The sequence below is a fragment of the Apodemus sylvaticus genome, chromosome 16 (genome assembly GCF_947179515.1).
Source record: "Apodemus sylvaticus chromosome 16, mApoSyl1.1, whole genome shotgun sequence".
NCBI lineage: Eukaryota > Metazoa > Chordata > Mammalia > Rodentia > Muridae > Apodemus > Apodemus sylvaticus.
Window position 1 is genome coordinate 56,572,601 of NC_067487.1, and position 26,328 is coordinate 56,598,928.

Consider the following 26,328-nt stretch of genomic DNA (forward strand, 5'->3'; position numbering starts at 1 on the left):
TTTGATTTGCAAATAATATTCTTTATTTAAATAGTCTTGTGTTTTATTTATCCATGGGTGTAAAGATTCCATACTGTACAAAAACAGCTTATCATGTTACTGATGGAAGGCTTCTAATCTTATTCGGGATGGATCTTCTGGATGCCTCAAAGCAATTCCGTAACGCAGAAGCAGCTCAATATATGGTGGCCAAAAGGAATCACTTATTTTAACATACGGATCATGTGGAACATCAAACATTCTATTTATAAGCATCTAAGAAAAAAATTATTAGAAATATACCTTTTGTGGGAAAGTCTACTTACTTTCATAAAACAATATTTTTGTGTCAAAGAACATTGACTACTCTTTTCCTTGAACAGCTGTTCATAAACATTACTTTTATGTAAACAGTATCTGATTTTAAAGACTATGGACACTAGTGGGTGAAAGATGTATTAAAATGAATCCCCAGTAAAATGAACACAATTCCTAAAAATTGCCTAAAAATATTTACAGCTTTCCTACTTCTTTTAGCATAATTTCCTTTAAAATAAGAACAAGAATTATAAAAAATAAAATTTATACTTCAGGTATAGAACACAGCTAGCTACATAAGGCCATGGGTTTCATTTCTATCACTATGGGAGAAAAAAATTAAAAATTAAAATTTTACAAATTGAACACAAAGTACAAAAGATCACCAGTTTGACCCTTTAACCATCTATTCTTATGCTAATTCTTCAAAAAAAGTTGCTTCCATTATCATTTCCTTCATCTTTTCCCTGAATATCTCTAATTACTTTACCAAGGATGTTGAGATCTTACAGTGAAATTTGACAAACTTTGAGTATTAGAGGGTAGCTTTTCTCAAATTCTATTCCACATGGAAATGTGGCTTCTTATTAGGGTCTAAAGTGTTGAAAAGCATGGTTCACACTCCAGGAGAATATCAACAGATGAGTCCATAAAGAAAATGCAATATATATACAAACTCACCCACATACATATATAATATAGATAATATATTTAATATATATGCATATACTGAAATTATCTCAGTTTTAGGAAAATGGAAATAGAAAATATTTAAAATGAAATAAGCCAAACTAAGACCAAAGTCCTGAGTGTGTGTGTGTGTGTGTGTGAACAGAATGAAAGAGTGGTGGTGTGGGTGGGATAGAGGGTAGAGAAAGAAACACAGAGAAGGAAAGAAAAACAAAATTAGGGAGACTATTTGGTGGAAGAGTACCAGGAAGAGAGAAGTAAGGATATAAGAAGGTAGGAATTAGGGTAAAAAATGAGCAAGGTACAATGACACATGTATATGAAAATACCATAGTCAAACATTACTTTTTAAGTTATCTCACAAACTTAATTGAAAAATAAAAGAAAACCAAAGTATTATTGTCATCAAAGTTTACAGAAGCTTGCTAATGATATCTAAGACTCAATAGTCTTCAACCAATCTATTGGCATTTGCAGAGATTTTTTTGTGAAGCAATTATATTCAATTATTTGAAAACTAATGTTTCAATGGTGAAAATGGTAAATGTGTTATTATTTTCCCTCAAAATATTAAAGATCATGAAAAGAAAAGGCACAATTTATACAAATATAAAGTGTTATAAAAGTGATTAAAATTAATCTGCCAATCCCTAATTTCCCTAATAAAAATGTCAATTGTCACTAATATGCGTATTTCAAATCCTTCATCCTGTGAAATAATAATCTCAGCATCCCCTTTCTTTTAAGTATTATGATAAAGAAATACTTTTATATTTTATAGAACTTATTTATCTTAATATATTATAAAACGTTTATGAGCTAAACATATAACTCACTGGTATAGCACTTGCCTATCGTGAGGACTGCTTTCCATCCCAATGCAGAAGAAAGCAAACAAATAAAGTGATCTTATCTTGCATTTCCAATTTTTTATTAGATTACATTAATTAAAATTCAAATAAAAAGATAGAAATACGGTACAAATTCAAATTTAAAATGAGTGTGCTAATTTTTTTCACTAAATTATAGATTAAGTATTAGTTATTTTTATCACTGATAATATGAACTGCAACGAAAATATTTGGTTTTTCTAAGTTTTATATTGTATCCCAATTTATAACCATGTGTTTCAAATATTATCAATATGTTACATAAAGTGTTACTTTAAAATTTTTATTACATTTGTTTCTCTGTATGTACAAATACAGAATAATAAACAAATTAAAGGACAATTTGAAGGAATTGGCTCTCCATCTACTACATGGGCACTGGGAATTGAACTCTTATAACTGGGCTTTGCAACAAGCCCATTAACCACTAGACAATCTCACTAGCCTAAAGTAACTTTTTTTTTTAACCTTACAAAAGATAATAAATACATCCAAGAAAGGTTTTAGTTTTAAACTAGGGAAAGTCAGAAATATCAACATGGTTTCTGATTATAAATCAATTATTTCTACCTAGCTTTTCAAGATAGTGATATATTATTATATATTATTAACAATATTGATATATTATTATATCAATATTTATTAGGAAAGATTCTTGGGTAACAATACTCAACTCATTAAGTTCTGAAAATACTCTTCAAATTTACTAGTTCTAGAGCTAGGTGGGAACCCATCCCTAATACAAATGAAAATTTAGTTTCTCCATGAAAGTCTCCCTGGGAAACTAACAACTCTCAATGGTAGATCCCATGTCCTGGAGTGAGACCTCAGAAAAAATATACTCAATGGCCTCTTTACAGGTTGTCTCATAATGTCATGGGAAAGCATTTTTTCAAAGCCCATATAGATCTCTTGTATATATATATATATATGTATATATATATATATATATACACATACAGTTTTCTGGTTTTGTGTTTTTATAGGATTACTGATAGTGTGAATATGTACGTCTCTGCACCTATATGTGTGTCCCATGCTTTTTCTTTGGCTCTTTTTCTTCTGTTAGTTTTGTCCAATTACAATTTGTTTATCTTTGCTTTCTTTTATTATTATTCCTTAGAGGTCTATTTGTTTTCTAACCAGTGACAGAGAAGATGTAGATCCAGATAGAAGGGGAGTTGGAAGGAATTGAGAAGAATTGGGGGAGGGGAAATAACAATTAGAATATAGTATATGAAAAAATCTATTTCAACCAAAGAACAAAATTAAAAAGCAAATGACAATTTGCTTTTTATAGACTTCTCTAAGGTTTTATAAAGTAATTCATATATTTAATAACCTGGCTGGAGTTCAAGTATATTTTTACAATGCCAAGGATATCTATTTATAAAACAAAATAAATGTCAAACTAAAAAGGTTAGAATTAGTCTTTCTACTATAATAAAAGAAACATTATTTTAGGAAAAATTATATATTCATTTATATGGTTTAGGTACAGAACTGAGTTGTAAACTAGAATTCTTTCAGAATAACAGCACAAGATTTTAGGGTACGAATACTAAGTGACGAAATGAGTAACTCTCTTAAAGAATCAAAAACAAAAAACAAAAAAAACCTTTTTAAATTTTCATTTTCAAGACAGGTTGCAGCCCTGGCTGTTCTGGAACCCACTCTGTAGCCCAGGCTGGCCTCAAACTCAAGAGATCCGCCCACCTCTGTGTCCAGAGTGCTGGGATTAAAGGCAAGTGTTACCATGTCCAGGTCAAGAACTCTTAACAGAAAATAAAAGTAACAATTTTTTTTTTATCTTTAACACTAATTGTTCACTAAAGAGAAAGCAAAAAAATCTACACTTACCTCTAACATTTCATTCAGTGTTATCAGGTGTGAATTGAAGTCTTGAATGTTTTTCTTTGAGAAATGTAAATAACAATTAACATGACAGAATATGAACCATATGGCTTAAAAAACATTTTAGTTGTAATTGTACAAAATGAAGACCAATTCTGAAAGTAAACTTTGTGGTACAAATTAGATTCTTAAAAATGTAATGGAAACCTTTATAATTACTTTAAGATATAGTTTAAGCTACATATTAACATACAATAAATTATATTATACATATTATATATAAAATAAAGCAATATGTTTGAGCTACACAAAAATTCTCCATGCAAGTCGTATTCTCTTACACTTCATGGTGGCTTCTAAGGGAGCCTTCCTTTTACCTTCCCACAGGTCTTGGCAGGTCCCAAAGATCAAAAGTTCCTAACATTGTCTCAGCTCACTGAATTTTTTACCTTTGAATCACACGGAATAACTTAGTTTTTAAAAATTGGAAGACAGCCACTATGATGTTCAAGTGCATTATTAATCCTCATTAGTTCCTTCAACTTTTCTCATGATAAAGATTTGAGATCCCTCATAACTATAATCATGGTTAAAATTTTTAGTCTCTCAAATGATCTAGGTGCGATTTAACCATGACAAATAAAAAGAAAGAATATGTTCTTACACAACTGCAGATGTTATAATTTTTGAACATCTATGTAATTCTGCTAACTTCTGAGAGAGAGAGAGAGAGAAACAAAGTAGTTACAGAACTGACTAGCAAATATAAAGACACAGATTAAACTTAAATAGGCATAGTTAAGTGTCAGAAATTCTTCTTAAAGAATTCATTTGGCAATAAATAAATAAATGAATAAATAAGTGAGTAAGTAAGTAAGTAAATAAATAAATAAATAAATAAATTGGCATAAGGGGTTGGAGAAAATGGCTTAGTAGTTAGGAGCTCTGATTGCTCTTCCAGAAGACCTGAGTTCAGTTCATAGCACTCACGTGGTAGCTCACAACCTTCTGTAACTTATACATGTGGTATACAGATATATATGAATGCAAAACACATTAAATAAATAAGATGAATAAAAAAAGATTCTAAAAATTATTGACTTGAATTTAAGAACTGTTTAAAAATAAGTAGTGAATCAAATATAAAATAAAGTAAGGGCTAAACATACTTATTGTAGTGTTTTAATGCAAAATACATACTGAAATTAAAATTAACATAAAATTAGAATGGGGGTTTAGTGGAAGAATTCTTTTTATTACTGTATCAGTAAATTCATTCTACTTTAACATGAGATGAAGTTATACAAACTTAGAACACTTAATTTTTCATAATTTGTTTCCTTTGTATTAAAGGTCTCTCTCCAGTGCTCAAATAATTTGAAGCAAAGAAATATTTCTGCAAGTACAACATTTGAACTTCATTTGTCTTCTATCAAAGTTAATTAAAATCAGTATTTATCACTGATAGTATAGTAGCAAGAATAAAATTCCACTAAGCCAATCAGCCATCAATTTGTTTCTATATATTCTGTGTTTAGGACAATGTCTCAACTGTAGTGACTCACTAACCATGTTAGTGACTTGCTAACATATTAATGATGAACAAGGATTTGGGTTTGTTAACTTTCTTTTTTGTATTTGTAATTAAGTTGTAAAGTTCACTGCTGTAAACAGAACTATATATATCAAAAGTATGTGTTGAAACTCAGACGTACTTGTAGTTGGAAACAGGACATAAGTAGGTAATCAAGTGTTAATGAAATGAGGTTATCAGGGTAGGGACCAATTCCAATGAGGACTACTTTGTGTGTGTGTGTGTGTATTGTTTTATTTTTGTATAAAAGTAATATAGTAAGAGAACTTTATAAAAAAATCTTCGTCCCCCTGCATGTAGAGCTGAGATCAACATGAGCAGAAAGAGAAGGCACCAGCTAGGAATAGACCTCATCAGGAACTAACCCCGAAAGGACTTTAATCTTGCACTTCTAGTCTTTAGACAGAAAAATTCCATTTTTATGCCAGAGTCTCTGGTATTCTGTTACGGTAGCCCATTAACACCAAGATATGCTGGCCAGATAACAAAAAGCAGAAAGACAATGTTAAACAGTGGAAGCAGAAAAGAGACTCCTACTGGGTTTTCCTCTGATCTCACACACAAGCTGTGCAATGCAAGCATGTGGACACTGGGTGCACATACAGTACAAACACAAATAAATAAATAAAATGTTAAATCTTTAAAAATGTATTTAACCAATCCCATTGTTTTAGTATTGGATTGTTTTAGTAAACAATAAAGTATCTCTGATTTTTCAGTACCCATAAGATAAAAGAATATTTGTGTGTATGTCCACTATGCCTCATTCCTTTGCTTTTGTTCCTATACAAAATCACGTACAATTATAACAATTTAGAGACTGTCTTCTCTAAAACTTACCCTTTTCTTTTGAGTACTTCCATCAGGCAGAGGAAAATGATCCTCTAAAAATTCACCCAAGGTAAGCAAGAGCTTCTTCTTAAATTCTTTTATACTATGGATCTTAGCTTTCAGTTCATTAACGATTCTAATAATACAAAATAGTGAGCAAACATTAAACTGATAAATTACATTTGTGCATACTCTTGGTTATACAAGAAACTGATCAAAATGTGCTTTCATTTGATCCACAAAACTAGAGAATATTCTTTACAATATAACTAGTATAGTAAGAAAAGTCATTCCAAAAAAGATGAAACAACTGATAGCTGGCAAAACTTAGGAGCACCTTTTGGTCTACTTTATATAATAAATACTTTTTTCAAAAAAAAAGTTTGAAAAAAAATCTAGAATACAAAATGAATTACCTTGATTCAGTAAATGTTATAACCTGACTTTTCAAATCACTGTGTAATGCTTTAAGAGTTTCCAGTATTTGCTGCTGTTCATCTAACCACTGCTGCTCCCTTTAAACATGGAAAACAATAGTCAAGGAAAAATTTAAGCACAACACAGTATATATCAATGATAATAGAAATTACAAATTTACCTTTCTAAATCTTCTTTTAACTTTTCATTCTTTGACTGAATGGTAGACAGTACCACTTCAAGATCACATCTCAATTTTTGGAACTAGAATAAAAGAATCTCCGCTAAAGCTTTGTCTGTTAGCTTCTACATAGTTCAGTTTTCAAGCAGTGAAATGTGAATGTCTCAATATGGAAGCCAATAGTAAAAATGCTTACCAGAAAAAGTTGGAAATGATAAATATACAACAAGCAGATGGTAAATTTTGGTGACACACAACTGATAAATATAAAGATTTTCAAGCTACATATTTTAATTTGAAACTGAAATTAAATTAATGGACTGCTTTTAGTAGATTAGGTCTTTCTTTCTTTTTTTTTTTTTTAATATTTTGATTTTCTATATTCTTTGTTTACATTCCAAATGATTTCCCCTTTCCCAGATCCCCCCTCCCCATATGTCCCATAAACCTTCTTCTCTCCATCCATTCTCCAATCACCTCCCTCCTTTTTCTCTGCCCTTATATTCCCCTCCAACACTAGATCAATACTTTCCAAGATCAGGACCCTCTCCATACTTCTTCAAGGGAGTCATTTGTTATGCAATTTGTGCCTTGGGTATTCAGAGCTTCTGGGCTAATTAATATCCACTTATCAGAGACTGCATTCCATGTGTATTCTTTTGTGATTGGGTTACCTCACTTAGGATGATATTTTCCAGATCAAACCATTTGCCTAAAAATTTTGTGAATTCATTGTTTCTAATTGCTGAGTAGTATTCCATTGTGTAAATATACCACATTTTCTGTATCTATTCCTCCTTTGAGGGACATCTGGGTTCTTTCCAGCTTCTGGCTATTATAAATAAGGCTGCTATGAACATAATAGAGCATGTGTCTTTATTGCATGCCGGGGAATCCTTTGGGTATATGCCCAGGAGAGGTATAGCAGGGTCCTCTGGAAGTGTCATGTCCAGTTTTCTGAGGAACCGCCAGACTGATTTCCAAAGAGGTTGTACCATCTTACAGCCCCACCAGCAGTGGAGGAGTGTTCCTCTTTCTCCACATCCTCGCCAACACCTACTGTCTCCTGAGCTTTTGACCTTAGCCATTCTGACTGTTGTGAGGTGAAATCTCAGGATTGTTTTGACTTGCATTTCCCTAAGGACTAATGGTGTTGAGCACTTCTTAAGGTGCCTCTCAGCTATCCAAATTTCTTCAGGTGAAAATTCTTTCTTTAGATCTGTACACCATTTTTAATAGGGTTATTTGGTTCCCTGGGGTCTAACTTCTTGAGTTCTTTGTATATATTGGATATTAGCCCTCTATCAGATGTAGGGTTGGCGAATATCCTTTCCCAATCTGTTGGCTGCCGTTTTGTCCTTTTGACAGTGTCCTTTGCCTTACAGAAACTTTGTAATTTTATGAGATCCCATTTGTCAATTCTTGATCTTAGAGCATAAGCTATTGGTGTTCTGTTCAGGAACTTTTCCCCTGTGCCCATGTCCTCAAGGGTTTTCCCCAGTTTCTTTTCTATTAGTTTCAGTGTGTCTGGTTTTACGTGGAGGTCCTGGATCCACTTGGAGTGGAGTTTAGTACATGGAGATAAGAATAGATTAATTCACATTCTTCTGTATGCTGACCTCCAATTGAACTAGCACCATACTACAGAGCAATAGTGTTAAAAATTACATGGTATTGGCACAGTGACAGACAAGTGGACCAATGGAATAGAATTGAAGACTCAGAAACTAATCCACACACCTATGGTCACTTGATCTTCGACAAAGGAGCCGAAAACATCCAGTGGAAAAAAGATAGGTCTTTTTTTTCTAATGAGTACATACAAAAATTAAGACAGAGAATGCGTATCATTCTTTTAGTATTGATTAAACTGGCAACTCAATATCCATTATAAGTTATTAGTTAGCAATCATTGCTGAAGAATGCAAGAGTGGAGAAAACAAAGAGTGGAATGCAGAAAATTAAGCAATAAATAACTGCAATGGTGATATATACCAGAGAGATAAAAATAAGCCAAAATAATAATAACATAATGACATGCAAGGCAGAACTGTTCTAAGGTATTATGATTTGAAAAGATCTCTAAGTAACATGTGAATAGCAGAAAAAAAAAGACCAAAAATAAGTAAATAAATAAATAAGTAAATAAGTAAATAAATAAATAAAGTTACTATCTAGTAGAAGAAAACTCCAGGGGCTGGAGAGATGGCTCAGGGGTCAAGAGCAGTAACTGTACTTCTGAAGGTCCTGAGTTCAAATCCCAGGAACCACATGGTGGCTCACAACCATCTGTAATGAGATCTGACACCCTCTTCTGGTGTGTCTGAAGACAGCTACAGTGTACTTACATATAATAAATAAATCTTTAAAAAAAAAAAAAGAAAAGAAAAAGAAAATTCCAGACGGAGTGAAAAATAAATTCAAAGGTCCTGATATGTTGGGAATTAGTTCTAGTGCTTTGTCTTAATTTGGCTCCCAAAGCCACACTTACAGACCTGAGGGCCCCTACCCCCAACTAAATCTGATTGCTAATAAAGAATTGCTATAAAATTAATGCCTGTGCAGGAAGACAAAGGCGGGACTTTTAGATTGTGTGGGCAAGGGACCAAGAAAGAGAGAGAACACCATGATTATGTTTGAAATAGCAGAGCTGAAATATAGATTTTAAAAGATGTAAACTCAGGAATACCAGAGAGGGTTGTATGCTAGCCTTAGGGAGGTTTAGAACTACATAGCCATTGAGCTAGTCAAGGCACATTAGCTGACACATGCGTACATGCATGCATATGTGTGTGTGTGTGTGTGTGCGCGCGCGCGCGCCTTTCATTCGTGATTCCAAAGCTCTTGGGTGGATGCAGTATACACATGACCTAGCAGGAGCCAAAGCTGCTTAACTGATTAACTGTTACACTGGTACATTTGAGATACCTGACCAACACAAAATATGTGAAGCTGAGTTATACGCTAACCTCTTATCTACTATTCTTCTAGTCTCTGAATTGCAAGAAAAAAAATCCACTAATTTTTTTCTAACTTTAAATCAGTTATAAGTTATACATGTGTTTTATAAATTCTAAAGTAACTAAAAAATAAATTAAAATAAGGAAGAAAATAGAAATATCTAGTAATCCAGTGCTGTAATATGGTGGTTTGAATGAAAACAGCCCCCATAGGTTCTTGAAAAGCGGCTTTGTTGGAAGAAGTGTGTCATGGGGTAGGTTTCAGGGTTTCGGATGCTCAAACCAAGCAGTGTCACTCTCTCGCGGCTTCCTTTTCATCAGGATATAGAACTCTCATCTCCCTTTCCAGCAGCACCATCTGCCTGCATGCTACCATGCTTTCTGACATGATGACAATGGACTAAACCTCTGAACTGTAAGCCAGCCCCAATTAAATGCTTCTTTTTTTTTTTAACAAGAGGTGCCATGGTCATGGTGTCTCATCAGAGCAACTGAACCCTAACTAAAACATATAATAAAAAAGCTTTTTAATATATGTAAAAGAAAGCAAGAAAAAATAAAAATGAGACCACAAAAAGGTTGGATCAAAAATAAGCATATACATATCACTACATCAATGAGATCAATAATAGATAAAAAGAACAATATCATACTGATACCATATTAAATAGTCTAACAATGGAATTAAATTTGAAATTAACAAAGAAAAGTAGGAAACTGCAAATATGTGAACAATAAAATAGCTCTAAAAAAAAGTCTATGTGAAAAGTACTACTCCGCTATTAAAAACATGAATTCATGAAATTCTTAAGCAAATGGATGGACTAGAAAATATCATCCTGAGTGTGGTAACCCAATCACAAAAGAACACACATGGTATGCACTCACTGATAAATGGATAGTATCCCAAAAGCTCCGAATACCCAAGATACAATTCACAGACCACATGAAGCTCAAGAAGAAGGAAAACCAAAATGTAGGTGCTTCAGTCCTTCTTAGAAAGTGGAACAAAATATACATGGGAGCAAATAAGGAGACAAAGTGCAGAGCAGAGACTGAAGGAAAGGTCATCTAGAGACTGTCTCACCTGGGGATTCATCCCAGATACAGTCACCAAACTCCAACACTATTGTGGATGCTAAGAAAGGGTTGCTGAAAGGAGCCTGATATAGCTGTATACTGAGAGGCCCTGCCAAGAGCCTTACAAATAAGGATTCAGCCAACCACTGCACTGAGTATGAGGTCCCCAATGGAGGAGTTAGAGAAAGGACTGAAAGAGGTGAAGGGGTTTGCAACCCCATAGGAAGAACAACAATATCAACTAACCAGACTACCCCCTAACTCCCAGGGACTAAGCCACCAACCAAGGAGTATTCATAGCTCCAGCCGCATATGTAGCAAAGGACAGCCTTATCAGACATCATAAGGAGGGAGGTCTTTGGTCCTATGAAGGTCTGATAGATGTCCCAGTGTAGGGCAATTAAGGGTGGAGAGGTGGGAGTGAGTGGGTGGGTGGAGGAACACCCTCATAGAAGCAGGGGGAATGGGGATAGGAAAGGGGGTTTCTGGAAGAGGGGCAAACCAGTTGTTTTAGTCAGGGTTTCTATTCCTGAACAAACATCATGACCAAGAAGCAAGTTAGGAAGAAAGGGTTTATTGAGCTTACACTGCTATTCATCACTAAAGGAAGTCAGGACTGGAACTCAAGAAAGTCAGGAAGCAGGAGCTGATATACACAGGCCATGGAGGGATGTTTCTTACTGGCTTATTCAGCCTGCTCTCTTATAGAACCCAAGAATACCAGCCCAGAGGTGGTACCACTTACAGGGGCCCTCCCCCATTGATCACTAATTGAGAGAATGCCCCACAGCTGGATCTCATGGAAGCACTTCCCCAAATGAAGCTCCTTTCTCTGTGATAAATCCAGCCTGTGTCAAGTTGACACACAAAACCAGCCAGCACACCGGGTAAAGGGATAACACTTGAAATGTAAATAAAATAAAATAAAGTAAAATAAAATAAAATCTATGTGACAAGCAATAAATAGGTAACTGAGAAACTATAACTTCAATTATCAGTTAGTATGACTAAAAATAAAAACATAACATTAAAATTTCTAGAAGCAGAGCTTGAAAGATGACTCAGTGGTTAAGAGCACTGAATATTCTGTTCTTTTAAAAGTCGTGGATTGAATTCCCAGCAAGCTGATGCCCTCTTTTGGTGTGCAGCCATACATGCAAATAAAGCACTCATACATACAATATACAAATAAGATAATATTAAATTTTAAATCCTTGTTAGAAACATAGAAACAAAGGAACATTCTCAAATTAATGGTCTTATTTTTTATCATTATCTAAAAAAGGAAAAAAATAAAACTCTTAATACCAAAGAAATATTGACGGCTGGAGAAATGGCTCAGCGATTAAGAGCACTGACTGCTCTTCCAGAGGTCCTGAGTTCAATTCCCAGCAACCACATGGTGGCTCACAACCATCTGTAATGGGATCTGATGTCCTTGTCTGGTGTGTCTGAAGATAGCTACAGTGTACTCATATACAATAAATAAATAAATCTTTTTTTTAAAGAAACAATAAGGAACAAAAAAATAATGAAATGTGAGAAGGGGTGAAAGGAACAGAGAGAGGAGGTCAGGAGGAAAGAACTCGATGATGCCAAAAGCTAGCTCTTTAAGTCATTACAATGAATTGAGAAAGCATGAAAAAAATCACTGTTAATTCCTTACTATAAAATAAAAGGATGGCTCTAAGGATGGAGCTCACTGGGAGAGTTTCACTTCTATAATGCACAAAACCCTCCCTAGATTTGATCATTGGCAGAACAAAAACTCTTCAGAAAGTTTTAGAAGAAATTTTCCTTTCTAATTAAACACAGCTATGATAAATCTACTATAAACATCATTTGGGTATTGTTTTCTCAATTTTGCCCATTATATTTTAGTTATCCAGTGGTAGAATAAATCCCTTTGTGAATATGAAGAGAATCACTACCCTTCTGGAACTCTGGGAATGACAACAGTCAGAATATTTAAAACATAGTTTAAAGAAAGGAAAAACAAGAGAAATCATGAAAAAGATGATGACAAAAGCTATGCAGAGAGAAGTAGGAGAGGCCTCTACAGCTCTAACTCTGCTAAGGTTGTAGGGATGAACACTGACGGAAAGAAGGGGAACTCAAAGCTTGAAACCATAAGCCATGTAGCTCTGGTGACAACAGACTGGTAATCCTAATCAAAGACTAATCCGTAGCTCTCACAAACTTTAAATTCAGTGGGGGTTGGGGAGGGTGCAGGGAGATAGACCAGTGTGGGAGTGACTCCCAAGTAGCAGACCACACTGCAGAAAAGAATCCAGTTTGTCCCTCCCCATATTGCTACAAGCAGATACTCATGGGAACTCCTGTTGGAGTGCCTGACTAGGAAATGCAGTAGAGAGGGAGATTAGACTATACATGCTGAAAAGTGGTTCAACTTTGTAAATGGCAGTAAGCTCCATCATTTAAAGTTTACTCTGTAAGTTAAGAGCTTGAAGATCCAGCAACTGTTTAGCCTCAGGAGCTGCCTCCATTTAACATATGGTTTGCTGCTTTAAGGCAAAGACCTAGGGCCCTGAGTTCAAGTAAAGTGAATTACTGTTTCTGTAGCCTTATGCCTCTAGCAGGATGGTTTATCCAGACAGTCTGAAAACACTGAAATTGACAGGCAATAAACAGGGTCTCCTCAGTTTTCCCACCCAGTGTGGCTCTCATGTCTCCATCTGTTCCCCCAGCTATCCAAAACACTCCTAGGTTTGTATATTTGCCACCTCACTATGTCATACCTAGGTGAACACACTTTCTCAATCTTGAACAGGCTGAAGATTTGGTTATTGTTTTTGTTTTGTTTTGTTTTTGGTTCTGGTTTGGTTGTGGTTTGGTTTAGTTTTTGGCTTTGGGAGACAGGGTTTCTCTGGGTAGCCCTGGCCAGCTGTGTAACTTGCTCTGTGGACCAGGCTAGCCTCAAATTCAGAGATCTGCCTGCCTCTGCCTCCCAAATGTTGGCATTAAAACTGTGAGCTGTCACTGCCTGGCTAATTTGTGTTTCTTTATAACATTTATAACAAAGATAACCTTTTTTCCACTGTGCAACAGAATGCTATAAAATAGCTAATTCAGTCTTATTTCCCCTATACAGGTAACTCAAACTAACCCAAACTCAATATGAACCCTGGGCAATTTTCCTGTCTCAACTTTCCAAAAGACAGCTGTGAGTCACCATGTCACAATATTTTGGTCTTAATCCCTTTTTCCTGACTTAACATTTCTAACACACTAGAAATTTCTAACATAGTAAATTCCTTTTAATATACTATGGTATGAAAAGCAGTTTTAAGATAAGGGCTAGAGTCTAGAAAGAACAAGGCATGATCGGATTATTGGAACTTTTAGCTCTAGCCCCCAATTTTTGGAAAGAGAAAAAGAGCTGAAAGTTAATTCTTTTTTTTTAATCTTTTTTTATTAGATATATTCTTTATTTACATTTCAAATGTTGTCACCTTCCCTGGTTCCTCCTCCCCCCAAAAATCCCATAAACCATCTCCCCTTCCCCAATCAACCCTCCTCCGCTTCCCTGTCCTGGTATTTGAAAGTTAATTCTTGATCAATTATTTGGTCAATTTTGCTTCCATAGTTAAGTTTTCATATAAAAATCAAAACGACTGGCCTCAGGGAACTTCTGAACAGCTAAATGGATGGATGGGAATGTCTGGCATAGCAGCACACTCAGGATACCAAAGTTCCATTCCTTTCCTACAGACTTTAATCTATACATTTTTTTAATCTAGCTATTCATCTGCATTTTTTGGTGATGCCTTTTATAACAGATGAGTAAGCATGTTTCTGTGTGATCATGATATGTGAATCTCTCTAGAAAATTACACCAGAAGATGGAGACAAGCAAACTGATTCATAATCAATTGCTCAGAAGTACAATAGAAAACCTACTATTGCAACTGTCATCTTTGGTAAGAAGCAGTCTCATGAAACAAATGACCCATCAAAAATTGAGTTTTAACTGAATTAGAGGACACCATGCTTGCTATAGAATCATCTGCTGCAGATTCTGGCAAAAAACTAATTACTGGTGAGGATAAAGCTCTAAAATATAGTCTGTAATCTCAGCATGGCTATGGCAATATGGGCAGTAGAGACAGGAGAGTCCTTAGAGAAGGTTGGGAGCTAGCTACCCTGGCACACCAAATGACAAACAACAAAGAAATCCTGTCTCAAACAAAGTTGTCCTCTGACTTCCACATGCACACATTCTCACACTTACACCAGAATAAGTATATATACAAACAGTAAAAAATAAAAAAATTCAAATCTTTAAAATACTTAGTTTAATAAAACATGTAAATTTTAATGTGTTGAGTGCTTTAGTTTACTTATGTCACAACTTATCTAAAGAAATTCTAATTATATATTATTTGGAATATTACTAACCATAAACAACTCACCTCTTCTTTTCCCAGTGTTAACAAAACGTCTTCAGTTAGGGGAATTACTACAAAAATAAAAATAAAACAAAATCATATCTCTTAGTTAATTTTCAAGAATTTAATTTTATGGCTTTTCTGAGATAACTCCTTTCTATTTCACTCATGTATTACCAAACTTTTATAAAATATATTCATTTTGATAACGTCTAGATTAATATTTTTACACATATAACTGCAAGTATATAACACTGAATAATTTGATATCTATGCTTTTATTTAAGTTCTTTTCTTTCCTAAGGCCTAAAAACACGCTTAGAAATGTTTATAAAAGGGGTTGCTTGGGTTATTTTCTCTGTAGTCAAAGATCCTATAAATATGTGAAAGCATTCACAAACACAAAAGTTTTATTTCTTATCACGATTGGTATTATAAAAATAGCATACCAGATATTTTACCTTTGTTTTCACACAGCAGAACTCCCATGGTACAGAAGTAACTCGTCATTTAATAACTTCATAATATCTTATGTGTATGTATCATATTGTAGTGTTAATTTCTGAAAATGAGTACTAGTATGAAAATGAGTCCAACCATGGACTGGAACTTCTAAAACCATGAGCCAAATAAACTTTGACTAGTGATAAATTGTTTATTCCATGATTTTTTTTTTCAGTAACAGCTGGCTGACACAAGAACGAACCCTTTTCAACAAATGCAATGCAAAGAGTTTTTGAGACTACTTACAATGTTAAGGAATATATTTTGTGTGTATTTTTTCATAATTAAACATTTAGAAAACAGTACTTTAGGAGAGCTGTGGAACTGTAACAAACGATTTACCATCATGTTGCTGAAATGTTAGTAAAGAAGAAAGAGGCTGAAAATATATGAAATAATGTCAGAGTATTTCTCAAGTTTTGCAAAAAATATTTCTCTATATATTTATGAGAGTGAACATCAGATAAGGTAAACCTAAAGAAATTTATGCCAACATAAACTGCAACTTCACCTATAAGCTAAAATTCTTCAAAGTAGCCAGGAGGAAAAACAAAGTCACACAAAGAAAACAGTATTTTACTGTACTTATAGCTAGGAAGGCAGAAGTAGCAGACTCATCAGGTGATAAAGAAGATAACTACAAATTCTAAGATCAGTGAAAATATTCTTTAAGAATGAAGAAATAAAAGATATTCTCAGACATAGACAAATGCATTGAATTTGTCACTAATTATCAACCACAAAAATGACTGACTGAAGTTCTTGAAACAAAAACAATATGCTCTTTCCTTTCTCCTGCTATCTTGATCTATATACCTAATTGGCTTAGCTTGTGAGCACTAGAACATGAGTTTGATACCTAGAACCCATATTTAAAAAAGAAAAAGAAAGAACCCTGAGCATGGTGGTATGGGTTTGGATTCAGAGCGCTAGGGAGACTAGGATGGATCCCCAGGGCTCACTAGTCTGCTGGCCGAGCCTACTTGATGAGTTCCAATCAGGTGAGAGACCCTGCTTCAAAAAGGAGAAGTAGATGACACCCAAGGAACAACATCTAATGCTGTTCAGTGACCTCTGTACTCACTTACATACAGATGTTCCCAGCCACACATGTATACAGTTCCTCAAAACACATATGCACTCAAACACTTTAATGACGTTACCATGATTTTTTACAATCACAAGAAGATAAATCATTTTAACAACTTGAGAAAAGCTTTGAAGTGGATCTAAGTTGAGCTGTGTTGATTCCTGACCTACAGAAACTTTATGTTTATAACTATACTCAGACTATAGACCTACAAAAATTGATATTAAATCAATATGCTGTTTTGTACAACTTTGAAAAAAAACCTAAAACTTTAAAAAAACTTAGTAACAGTCATTAAATCTACCGAGGTTCATTCAATTAGTCTCTTAATTTTTATGTTTAAAAGTTTCAATGATGAAAACGAAACCAAAATAAATCATATTGACCTAAAAAAAGTCATCAATCATATTGACCTAAAAGACTGATGATTAAAGTGGCAGCTGAACTCAATATTTAGTAACTGGTTATGTTTGAAATACAAAGAAAAATCTAGGAGATATCTAAAACATATATAGTTCAACAAATACCAGTTCATGAACTGGAGATATCATAAATTGGGTATTTTAGATAAGATCTAGGATGGGCCAAAAAACCCAAGTCCAATGCTGCAGAGAATTCTTCTTTGAACATATACATATGAGAAAGTTATTATGGACTGGAGTATGCTAACCCTAAATTCATGTTTAAAGTCTAATACCCAACATCCAATATTGGATCCAATATTCAATCAGTAAACTCAAAGTGACTGATAAGTAATTAAGTTAACATATTATTAGAATGAGCTCTAATCCAATGAGAATAAGATAAAGAGAGGCACAGGGAAGCACACATGAAGACAATAAAAGAAGACTGCTATAGTTTGAATAAATGTTTCGCCAAAGTCCATGTGTTAAAGGCTTGGTCCTCAGGACTATCTTACATGGGAGGTACTATAAAACCTTGGAACCTAGTAGTCTTTAGATCATTAGCAGCACAGCTCTTTAAGAGACTATGGGTCCCTGGTTTCTTCTCTGCTCCAAGGCTCATGATTTGAACAGTTTGTTCTGATGCATGTACCCCACCATTACCACCAAGCAAAAGATGTTTCTAATATTAAATCAGAACTTCTAGGACATTTTTAAGGATACTTATTTCAGGTATTTTCTTAGCACTAGAAGGCTGACAGTACAATAGCCATTTAAAGCCAATTAGAGACCCTAGAAGAAATCAACTTTGCTGGCAACTTGATCTCAGGTCATGTGACAGTTAATCTCTATTGTCAATTTCATAGGATTTAGAATCACACAGAAATAAGTTCCTGGCCATGACTGTGACAGATTTTTCTATATTAGGTTAATTGAAACAGGATCATCCACCCTAAATGTATACATTACTATTCCATGGGCTAGAATCCCAAGTGATTTAAAACAAACAAACAAAAACAAAAACAAAAATAAAAAACAAGTTGAACATAGCATTCACCTCTCTTTCTTCCAAACTGGACACCAAGTGACTTGCTCTTGTCACCTTACCTTTCCTGCCATAACTACATCACATCCTCTAGAACTTTAATGCAAAAGCCTTCCTTCTTCAAGTTTCTTCTGTCAGGTATTTTGTAACAATAAAACAAATTATTAATGGAGTATGCTAGGATCTAGAACTATGATGAAATAAATTTCCAATGTTTCCACTACATACAATGTTTCCCATTATACTATGTAAGATTCTTTGTTACAGCCTTAGTAAACTAATTCAGAAGCAATATTACAGATCTAACACGCAGAAGCCTAAAATAGCTGGTATAGCATGTACAATAACAATTGAATAAAGCTAAGTATGACAGTGGTACACATCTATTATGTTTGCAGCGAGGCTGAGGCACAAGTACCCTAAGTTCTAGGCTACGCTTACATAGCAGAAACCCTGTCTCTGAAAACAAACAAAAGAACAGCAGCTGAGTACACATCTCTAGAGAAAACCAATTTAACAGCTGCATAAGAGATGCTCAGAATATGGCTAAGAAGAAAAATGTATATATGGTTAAAGGCTAATTTTAAAATTACAACTGTATATCACCACTATATTCTTACCTGAAGTGCTAAAATTAAAGGCTATGAAGCAGTAATGCGAAAATGTGAAACAACTAAGGAATTAGCATAAGTAAATAAAACCAAAGACAGAGATGATAGTATCCTAAGGAAAGAAGATAGCCTAAGACTGCTATGTGAAGAATCACCAAAACTGACACAATAATATAGAAAAGGAAGGCTAAAACTTAAAATGGTTGCAGTAAGGCAAGTCAAAGGAAAAGTAATGGGAAGAGAAGAAACAAAATAGATGTGGGGAACAAAACAGAGCAATCTATACAGAAAATCAAACACAAAAATAAATGGCTCAGGAAGCTTAGACTTTCACAGTATTAGTAGTAGTAGTAATATCTACTAGTTGGGTATTGCTGCTATAACATTTTAAGCCATCTTCCATTCTTTAAATATAGGCAAAAAGTATATTTGGTTCCCACTGGACAACTCAAGAAATAGCATAAAAACTAAATGTTTCCTATTCCAAAAAGCAAATAAAGTAACTTTTCACTGTGCAAATTTCATTTATTAACAGTTCATAGTTTCTACTGAACATAAGGCAATGTTTTTTAGGGTAAAATAATTACAATAATAAAGTCTTCACAGTTCAAGTTATTATGCTCTAAGATAGAATTTAATGTAGAAAAGAAAATTGGAGTGGGTCCTAGTATCAACCATGGGCAATTTCAAAAACAAATGGCTCTTGCCATTCTTGAAGTCATTAATTTAATACCCTATTAATTTGTCTACAATATACAAACCTAAAAGTAAGAATCTTACTTTCGGGTTTTCTTTGGTTCCATTGACCAAGTTCAGCAGTCAGACATTTCATTTGTATAATAAGTAATGAGAGCTATTAAAAAAAAAGAGAGTTCAAGTTATTTCTTATATAATACTGATGAAAATATAATTAATACAGTAATAATAGTTATAAAATAAGTGGATAATAAAATAGTATCACCAAACATATTCTATTATAATAACTATAGCTCATAAATGGCTTTTTGCAGCTATGATATGCTATGCTATGGAATATAATAAATTTGGCCTTCTTACCAAATCCTAAAGAACCCAAGCACATCACATTTACTTCCTAAATATATCTTAAGAAAACAAAACAAACAAACAAAAAAGCCATGATATTGACACAGAAAGACATTCTCCCCCTCCAAAAGAAAGAATAGCACGTTATGTCTTGCTAGCATTTTCAGTCACATTTTTCTTAAATATGTTCATTTCTTCTCTGTGATCTTTCAAAAATATTGTAACTGCTTTTAGTTCTGCTTCAAAAAAAAAAAAAAACAAACCAAAATATAATGATGAGACTGGTTCCAGTGTCACACAAAAAAAGCATTTTTATTATATATTAGTAGTTTATAAAATGTATATATACTTTATCTTGAGAAAAAAATTATGCTGAGTGTTTTTGGTATGATGACAAATTTGATTCTCCTATAAAATTTCTAAAAATAAGGCAGCAGTAATATTTCAAAGTTATACATTATAAAAGTTTTCTCCATATGTCTATCTGTTTGCTTTATAAAGGAATTGTCAGGTAAGTGATATATGCTTGCAAATCAGCCCTCCAAGACTCAGTTCAAGATCAGCTTCAGCAACAGAGCAAGTTCCAAGCCAGAGTAAACTACATAAGACCCTGCCTTTGAAAACAAACAAATCACAGAAAACTGACTTTTGAGTGATAGAGGTATGAAGGTACTATGCATACAGAAATGAGGCATCAAAGCAAAGCAGCAACTGCTACTTCTTAAAAGGCCTGCACATTGATCAGCCCTTGCCTTGGATTTGTGAACCTGGAATGATTTCAAGACAGTTTCCAACACCCGAACTCTTTAAGAGTGGCTTCCAATGTCAAAACTATTGAAGCAAAGAATATGGTTTATGTTGAATACTTGCTTTACCTTCTTGTATTTTAATTATCTGCTAGGCAGAGTTTTAGATGCCAAGTTTCTGGAAGGGTAAACAATGTTTCACATCACAAGTTGACAGGCTAATATAAAGTGTTAAATGACTCTATTGTGAGACAACCCTGAAAGTTCATATCTTGTTTCCTTTCAACTTTAAACCACATACCTTTTCACCTTGCTGATTTGACTCTATCATTTCACTATCAAATCTCAGTCATAAGTAGATTATATATTAAGTCCTATGCATCTGCTTTAAGATTCATCAAACTTATGGTGGTGGCGCACGCCTTTAATTCCAGCACTTGGGAGGCAGAGGCAGGCAGATTTCAAGAGTTCAAGGCCAGCCTGGTCTACAGAGTGAGTTCCAGGACAGCCAGAGCTACACAGAGAAACCCTGTTTCAAAAAACCAAAAAAAAAAAAAAAAAAATCACCAAACTTGTAAAAGATCACTTTAGAACTCTGAACACAATAGGAAACTTCAAACTACACTCTGGTTGTTTATAACTTAGGACAGTACGTGTTTAACAGGTTTAGAAACACTCCTCTGAACGTCAGTGCTTGGTGCACTGTGTGAACCACAGGTCTAGTGTCCAATGATTCATATTTAGTAAGGTCTTAATTGCTACAATAAAGCAAACATATTTTCCAAAGAAAAGTCATAGGTTAGTTATATATAGAGTCTATACATAGTATATATATATATATATATATATACACACATTTTTATGGATTCAAAAATAACATTATGAGTTCCAATATTTGGTGCACAAAAAATTACAGTTGTATTATCTTGATGAATTGTTCCTTTTTTTTAACATGTAGCATCCTGTTTTATGTCTTCAAATTAGTTCTGGTTTGAAGTTTCTTTTGTCAGATATAAAGATAACTATTCTGTTTGTTGACATTTCCTGTTTCTTTGGTATTTTTTTCCCATTCCTTGATACTAAGTTTGGAGCACCTTTGCTGAATAACTGTGTTTTTTGGAGACAATATTTAATTGGTTCTTGGGTTTGTTGTTTTTTAATTTTATTATTTATTTACTTATTTATTTATTTAGGTTTTATCGAGACAGGGTTTCTCTGTGTAGCCCTGGCTGTCCTGGAACTCACTCTGTAGACTAGGCTGGCCTTGAACTCAGAAATCCACCTGCCTCTGCCTCCCAAGTGCCAGGATTAAAGGCCCACCACTGCCTGGCTATTGTTTTTTATTTTAAACAAAAGAGTTTCCCAACCATTTAAAGATATAGGTGTTAGAGTCCATGAAATGGTTCAGCAGGAAAAGTGGTTTTACATAAGCCTGGCCACCAAAACTCAAATCCTGAAACACATGTAAAGGTGAAAGAAGAGTACTGACTTCATAAAGCTGTTCTCTCTCTCTCTCTCTCTCTCTCTCTCTCTCTCTCTCTCACACACACACACACACACACACACACACACACACTAATTAATTTTAAAAAGAATATAAATATTAACAAGGCCATTATATTGGAATTAATATAAACTTTTTGTACAAAAAGAATGAATTTTACTTACCTTTTTCTAGAATGGAATATAAAAAGTTCATACCTGAGCATTTGAGTTAGTGAGTGTCTCGGTTCCAATAAGTGATAATTTATTCTGACACTTGATTCAAAAAGTAAAGAAAAACAAATGATACACTTACAAACCATAGACAATTCCCTTCTCCCTTTTTTACACAAGCCCAATAGAACACCCTTTTAAAAACATAAATGTGCAACTACAGTATTTATTTAAATTTCCACAGAAGATGAGGAAGGCAGTTAAACTGATTCTAAAGTGAGTGCATTAAAAGGAAAAAGCAAGAGTTGTATATGTAGCTAAGTAGTAGAGCACATACAGAAACTTTGGTTGTATTTTGTCCCTCTCCAAAGAACAGTGACTATTAGAATACCTAGTAGCTAGAATGAATTATAAGTCACATAATGGGGGAAAAAAGGGAGGTAAGCAAACATGTGAAAAAGTACTATAGAATAATAACAAAATAAGTAAGTAGTTAACATAAAATGCCTCCAAGAAAAAAAATTTAAGCCGGGCGGTGGTGGCGCACACCTGTAATCCCAGCACTCTTGGGAGGCAGAGGCAGGCGGATTTCTGAGTTCGAGGCCAGCTTGGTCTACAGAGTGAGTTCTAGGCCAGCCAGGGCTATATAGAGAAACCCTGTCTCGAAAAAAACAAATAAAAAAAAAATGCCTCCAAGAAATATTGTTGTGCCTGACTTTAACATCCAACAATGGTTGTCTTTGATAGGTAAAAATATGAGGATCTAAAGTCTTATCTGTCCTCATATCTGGTTGTAGTAATTTTCTGTAAAATTTAGTTATTTTTAAAATACAAGTTTCTATAGTGGAAAACAAAATTAATTATAAGAATTATTTAGTAAATATAGTAATGATATAAACTACCAAGGATTTTGCCAAAATGATTTTTTAAAATATGTAATTCATACAATTTCGTGAAAAGAGCAGGATGCTCTCTATAGTCATAAAAATTTCATCCAGCCCTCCTGCTGACACTTTACTGGAGTAGGATTCTACATATGTCTGTGGTTTATATCATATATTAAAGAGAAAATTTTTACCAAAATAACATAGTGTATCAAGTGTATCTCAGTAAAATAAAGAAATGTACATAATTTCAAGGTCAACATTTTAATTTTCTAATTTGTTTCACTCATAATACTTAACTATGCACTAGTCTACTGCTATATTCTCTATTTTGGGTAATAATCCAGGCAACATCTACTGGCCTAAACAGATACTGAAATGATTCATGATTTCCTCTAATCTGGCATTTATTAACTTTGTGTCCTTTAGTTCCAACCTCATTAAAATCTTTTGAATTCATTCTTGCAATGACAGTATTCAAGCCTTCATTACTCCTTAACAGGATGACTACTAGCTAGATTCGCTTAAAACATCCTGTTTCTGTACTCTTGTCTTAAAACACAACAAAACAATTTTTTTGATGTCGCCAATCATTTCACAGTGAATTTCAACCTTTTAGTGATCTCCCATTGAACATATTCTACAAGAATCCATGTTCTTGTTCCAGGTTAATTCTCTGCAGTTTCAAGTCACAAGATTTCCTTTTCCTAGTATATATTTTACATAATATCTTACCTAGATTTCTCTAACCTCTTTAAACTACACATTCAGGCTTTCCTATTTTTGTCTTGTCCTAATTTCAGAGGCTCTTAATTCCCTGTTTGCTTCTTATAGAAAGCTAACCTTGATTCCTTCATACTGCCTTACACATTTCTCCTAAGTATAATTTTTTGCATTCTATCATAATACTCTTAATGGTACATTATATACAATATTATGAATGGCCTTTATAAGAAAAAAAAAATCTCCCTGAGAGCCAGAACTACCATTATTTTTTTTCTCTTTCTACAGTTTTCTAGTATAAAATTTCTTAAAAGAATGCTTTTAGGTATAAAATTTATACAAATAATTTATAAAAAAATAGCTATGTGGAAACTAACATGGTTTCTTTCCTAAGTCTATTATGTAAATATTATATTATCTAATATATCATTTTTATCTTTTGATACTTACATCTTCCATGTCTTTCCACATTTCCTCACATTGTTTAATAAGCTCTTCCTCTGTATCTATAAAGGCTTCCACATCTGTAGTAGTATCTGGATCCACTTCTTGCTGATTCTCTGACATATCCTTTATAGTTTTCTTCACCTTACTGCAACAACTAACATAAAAAAAACATACATGCATTTAACTATTTGCTGAATAGACAATTTGCTGAGTGACTAATAGACAAAAATCCTTTCTATTGAAAGAGAAACATGACCACACTACTGTTGGAGGGAATACTGCAGAACAGCAATTATAAAAAGGAATACGGATGTTAGCAAAAATTACAAACAGAACTACCACAGGATCCAGAAATTCCACTATTAGATATATATCCAAACAAAGGAAACTAGCATGTTGAAAAGATGTTTACAATCTTGTTTACTACAGCACCATTCACAATATCCCAGATATGCAATCAACTTAGTGTCCACTAACTGAAGAATGGATTTAAATTTGAAGAAGTTCAATTGTAACAGGAGAGTCAGTAGAATAACAAGAGTGCAAAATTTAGGTAGGTGAGTAGATGGTAAGAGCTTGTGGAAGTTGTGTGTGAATTATTTCTTCCAACTAAGTGAGATGATTCCTAAGGTCTACTGTGAATAAATCAAGAGAAGGAATTTGAATTTTAACAACAGATACAGCCAGGTGTTCCAAACCATGCCTTTAATCCCAGCACTTTGGAGGCAGAAGCAGAGGCAGGTGGATCTCAGTCCTTTCGAGGACAGCCAGGACATAAAAGAAAAATCCTGTCTCAAAAGGGGGCAGGGCCTAGAGAAATAGCTTATCACATAAAGGCTAAGGTTTACAACCAAAATTTTAAGAGTAGAGGGGGGAAAGGTATGCAGAATGGCTATTTGGTCTTTAAGAAAAATCAAAGAATATAAAGCAACTTTGTATAGTAGCCCACTTTAAATTATTAATTAGTGGCCCAATTAAAATGACAAAACTTACCAGGAGTAATGAAAAGTGACACACGATTAATATTGATTGCTGTAAAGAACAGGAAACTATAGTGTATCATGAGGTTTAAAGTTGGGTAATTTTCAGGATGTGGACAGTAAGTTACACCATCAGATGCATATCAGAATAAACACCATCCCAATGTTTATTTTTTACTCACATGTAATTTTTAAGTTTTAAATTGCTTAAGTTACCAACGGAGAAGTTGTACACGATGCAACTTTGTTGTTGGAATAGATAGAGCACGATATCAATAACGCAATTCTCCCCAAATTGGCCTCTTTTACCTCATGAAAATCCTAAAGGCGACAAAAACTATGTCGCACTTGATGAGGAAATTTGAAAACCTATATAGAAATATACAGACCCAGAAGTAGCAAAGACTCATTGAATATCACTATGCTAATCGTTTAACAGGCAAGTGGAAACACAACACTCGCACAGGCTTCTTGATTTTCTAGTGTCACACACATACACATTCCAAGTCAAAAAGAATATTCTAATAATGGGAGCCCACCTTATACATTATAGTTATTTCAATATATAGTTTAGCTGATCGAAATCAACTTCATTCTTTTTAACCAAAAGTTCCTCCCAACCCCGCCCCTCTGCTTTTTCTTGAAAAACCAGGTAGGTTCTAGAATGGCATTGGCCTGGGAGGCCGAGAAGCGCGAGGCCTCCAGTTCCTAGGACGTAAGCGTCCGGTCTGGGGGACTTGGGTCCCTCCACCCCGCGAGCTGCCATCCTCCTTGACCGAAAACCTTAAGTGGGCCTTGCTTAGTCAGCCAGAGCTGGTTTCAACTCACCTCAAACCTCCGCTCTCCTCAGTGCTTTCGTCAACACAGCCAAGCCGCGCTGTTTACGCGCGCTGCTTGCTGATTGGACCAGCTGCGCCACCGTAGCCAATCAGGAGACGCTCCCGGTCGCTGACAGCAAAGGCTGCGCCGCGGCTCGAAAAACCCAGTTCCC

The 26,328-nt window shown here is 34.3% G+C and overlaps 1 protein-coding gene across 2 annotated transcripts; it reads right to left on the reverse strand.

Moving 5' to 3' along the window:
* On the reverse strand, window positions 1-26,250 carry Cenpk (centromere protein K). Of its 2 annotated transcripts, none has more exons than XM_052160035.1 (10): window positions 26,166-26,249; window positions 24,361-24,511; window positions 22,349-22,405; window positions 19,638-19,710; window positions 15,228-15,274; window positions 6,755-6,837; window positions 6,573-6,671; window positions 6,166-6,292; window positions 3,738-3,791; window positions 1-255 (listed from the first exon to the last, which is right to left on the reverse strand). In XM_052160035.1, the coding sequence occupies exons 2-10, from the start codon at window positions 24,475-24,477 to the stop codon at window positions 97-99; spliced, it is 816 nt and encodes a 271-aa protein (XP_052015995.1). In that variant the 5' UTR covers window positions 24,478-24,511; window positions 26,166-26,249; the 3' UTR covers window positions 1-96. The 2 variants fall into 2 exon arrangements, with proteins under 2 accessions (XP_052015995.1, XP_052015996.1); XM_052160036.1 differs by lacking the exon at window positions 1-255 and adding an exon at window positions 3,349-3,651 and having other exon boundaries at window positions 26,166-26,250.
* Between the last annotated feature and the right edge of the window lie 78 nt (window positions 26,251-26,328).

Coding starts and splice junctions, on each gene's coding strand:
- Cenpk (XM_052160035.1), bottom strand. CDS start 24,477: ATGTCAGAGAATCAGCAAGAAGTGGATCCAGATACTACTACAGATGTG. Junction 6,838..15,227: donor TAACACTGGGAAAAGAAGAG/GTGAGTTGTTTA, acceptor CTTTTATTCTAG/TTCCAAAAATTGAGATGTGA. Junction 6,672..6,754: donor TTAAAAGAAGATTTAGAAAG/GTAAATTTGTAA, acceptor CCATGTTTAAAG/GGAGCAGCAGTGGTTAGATG.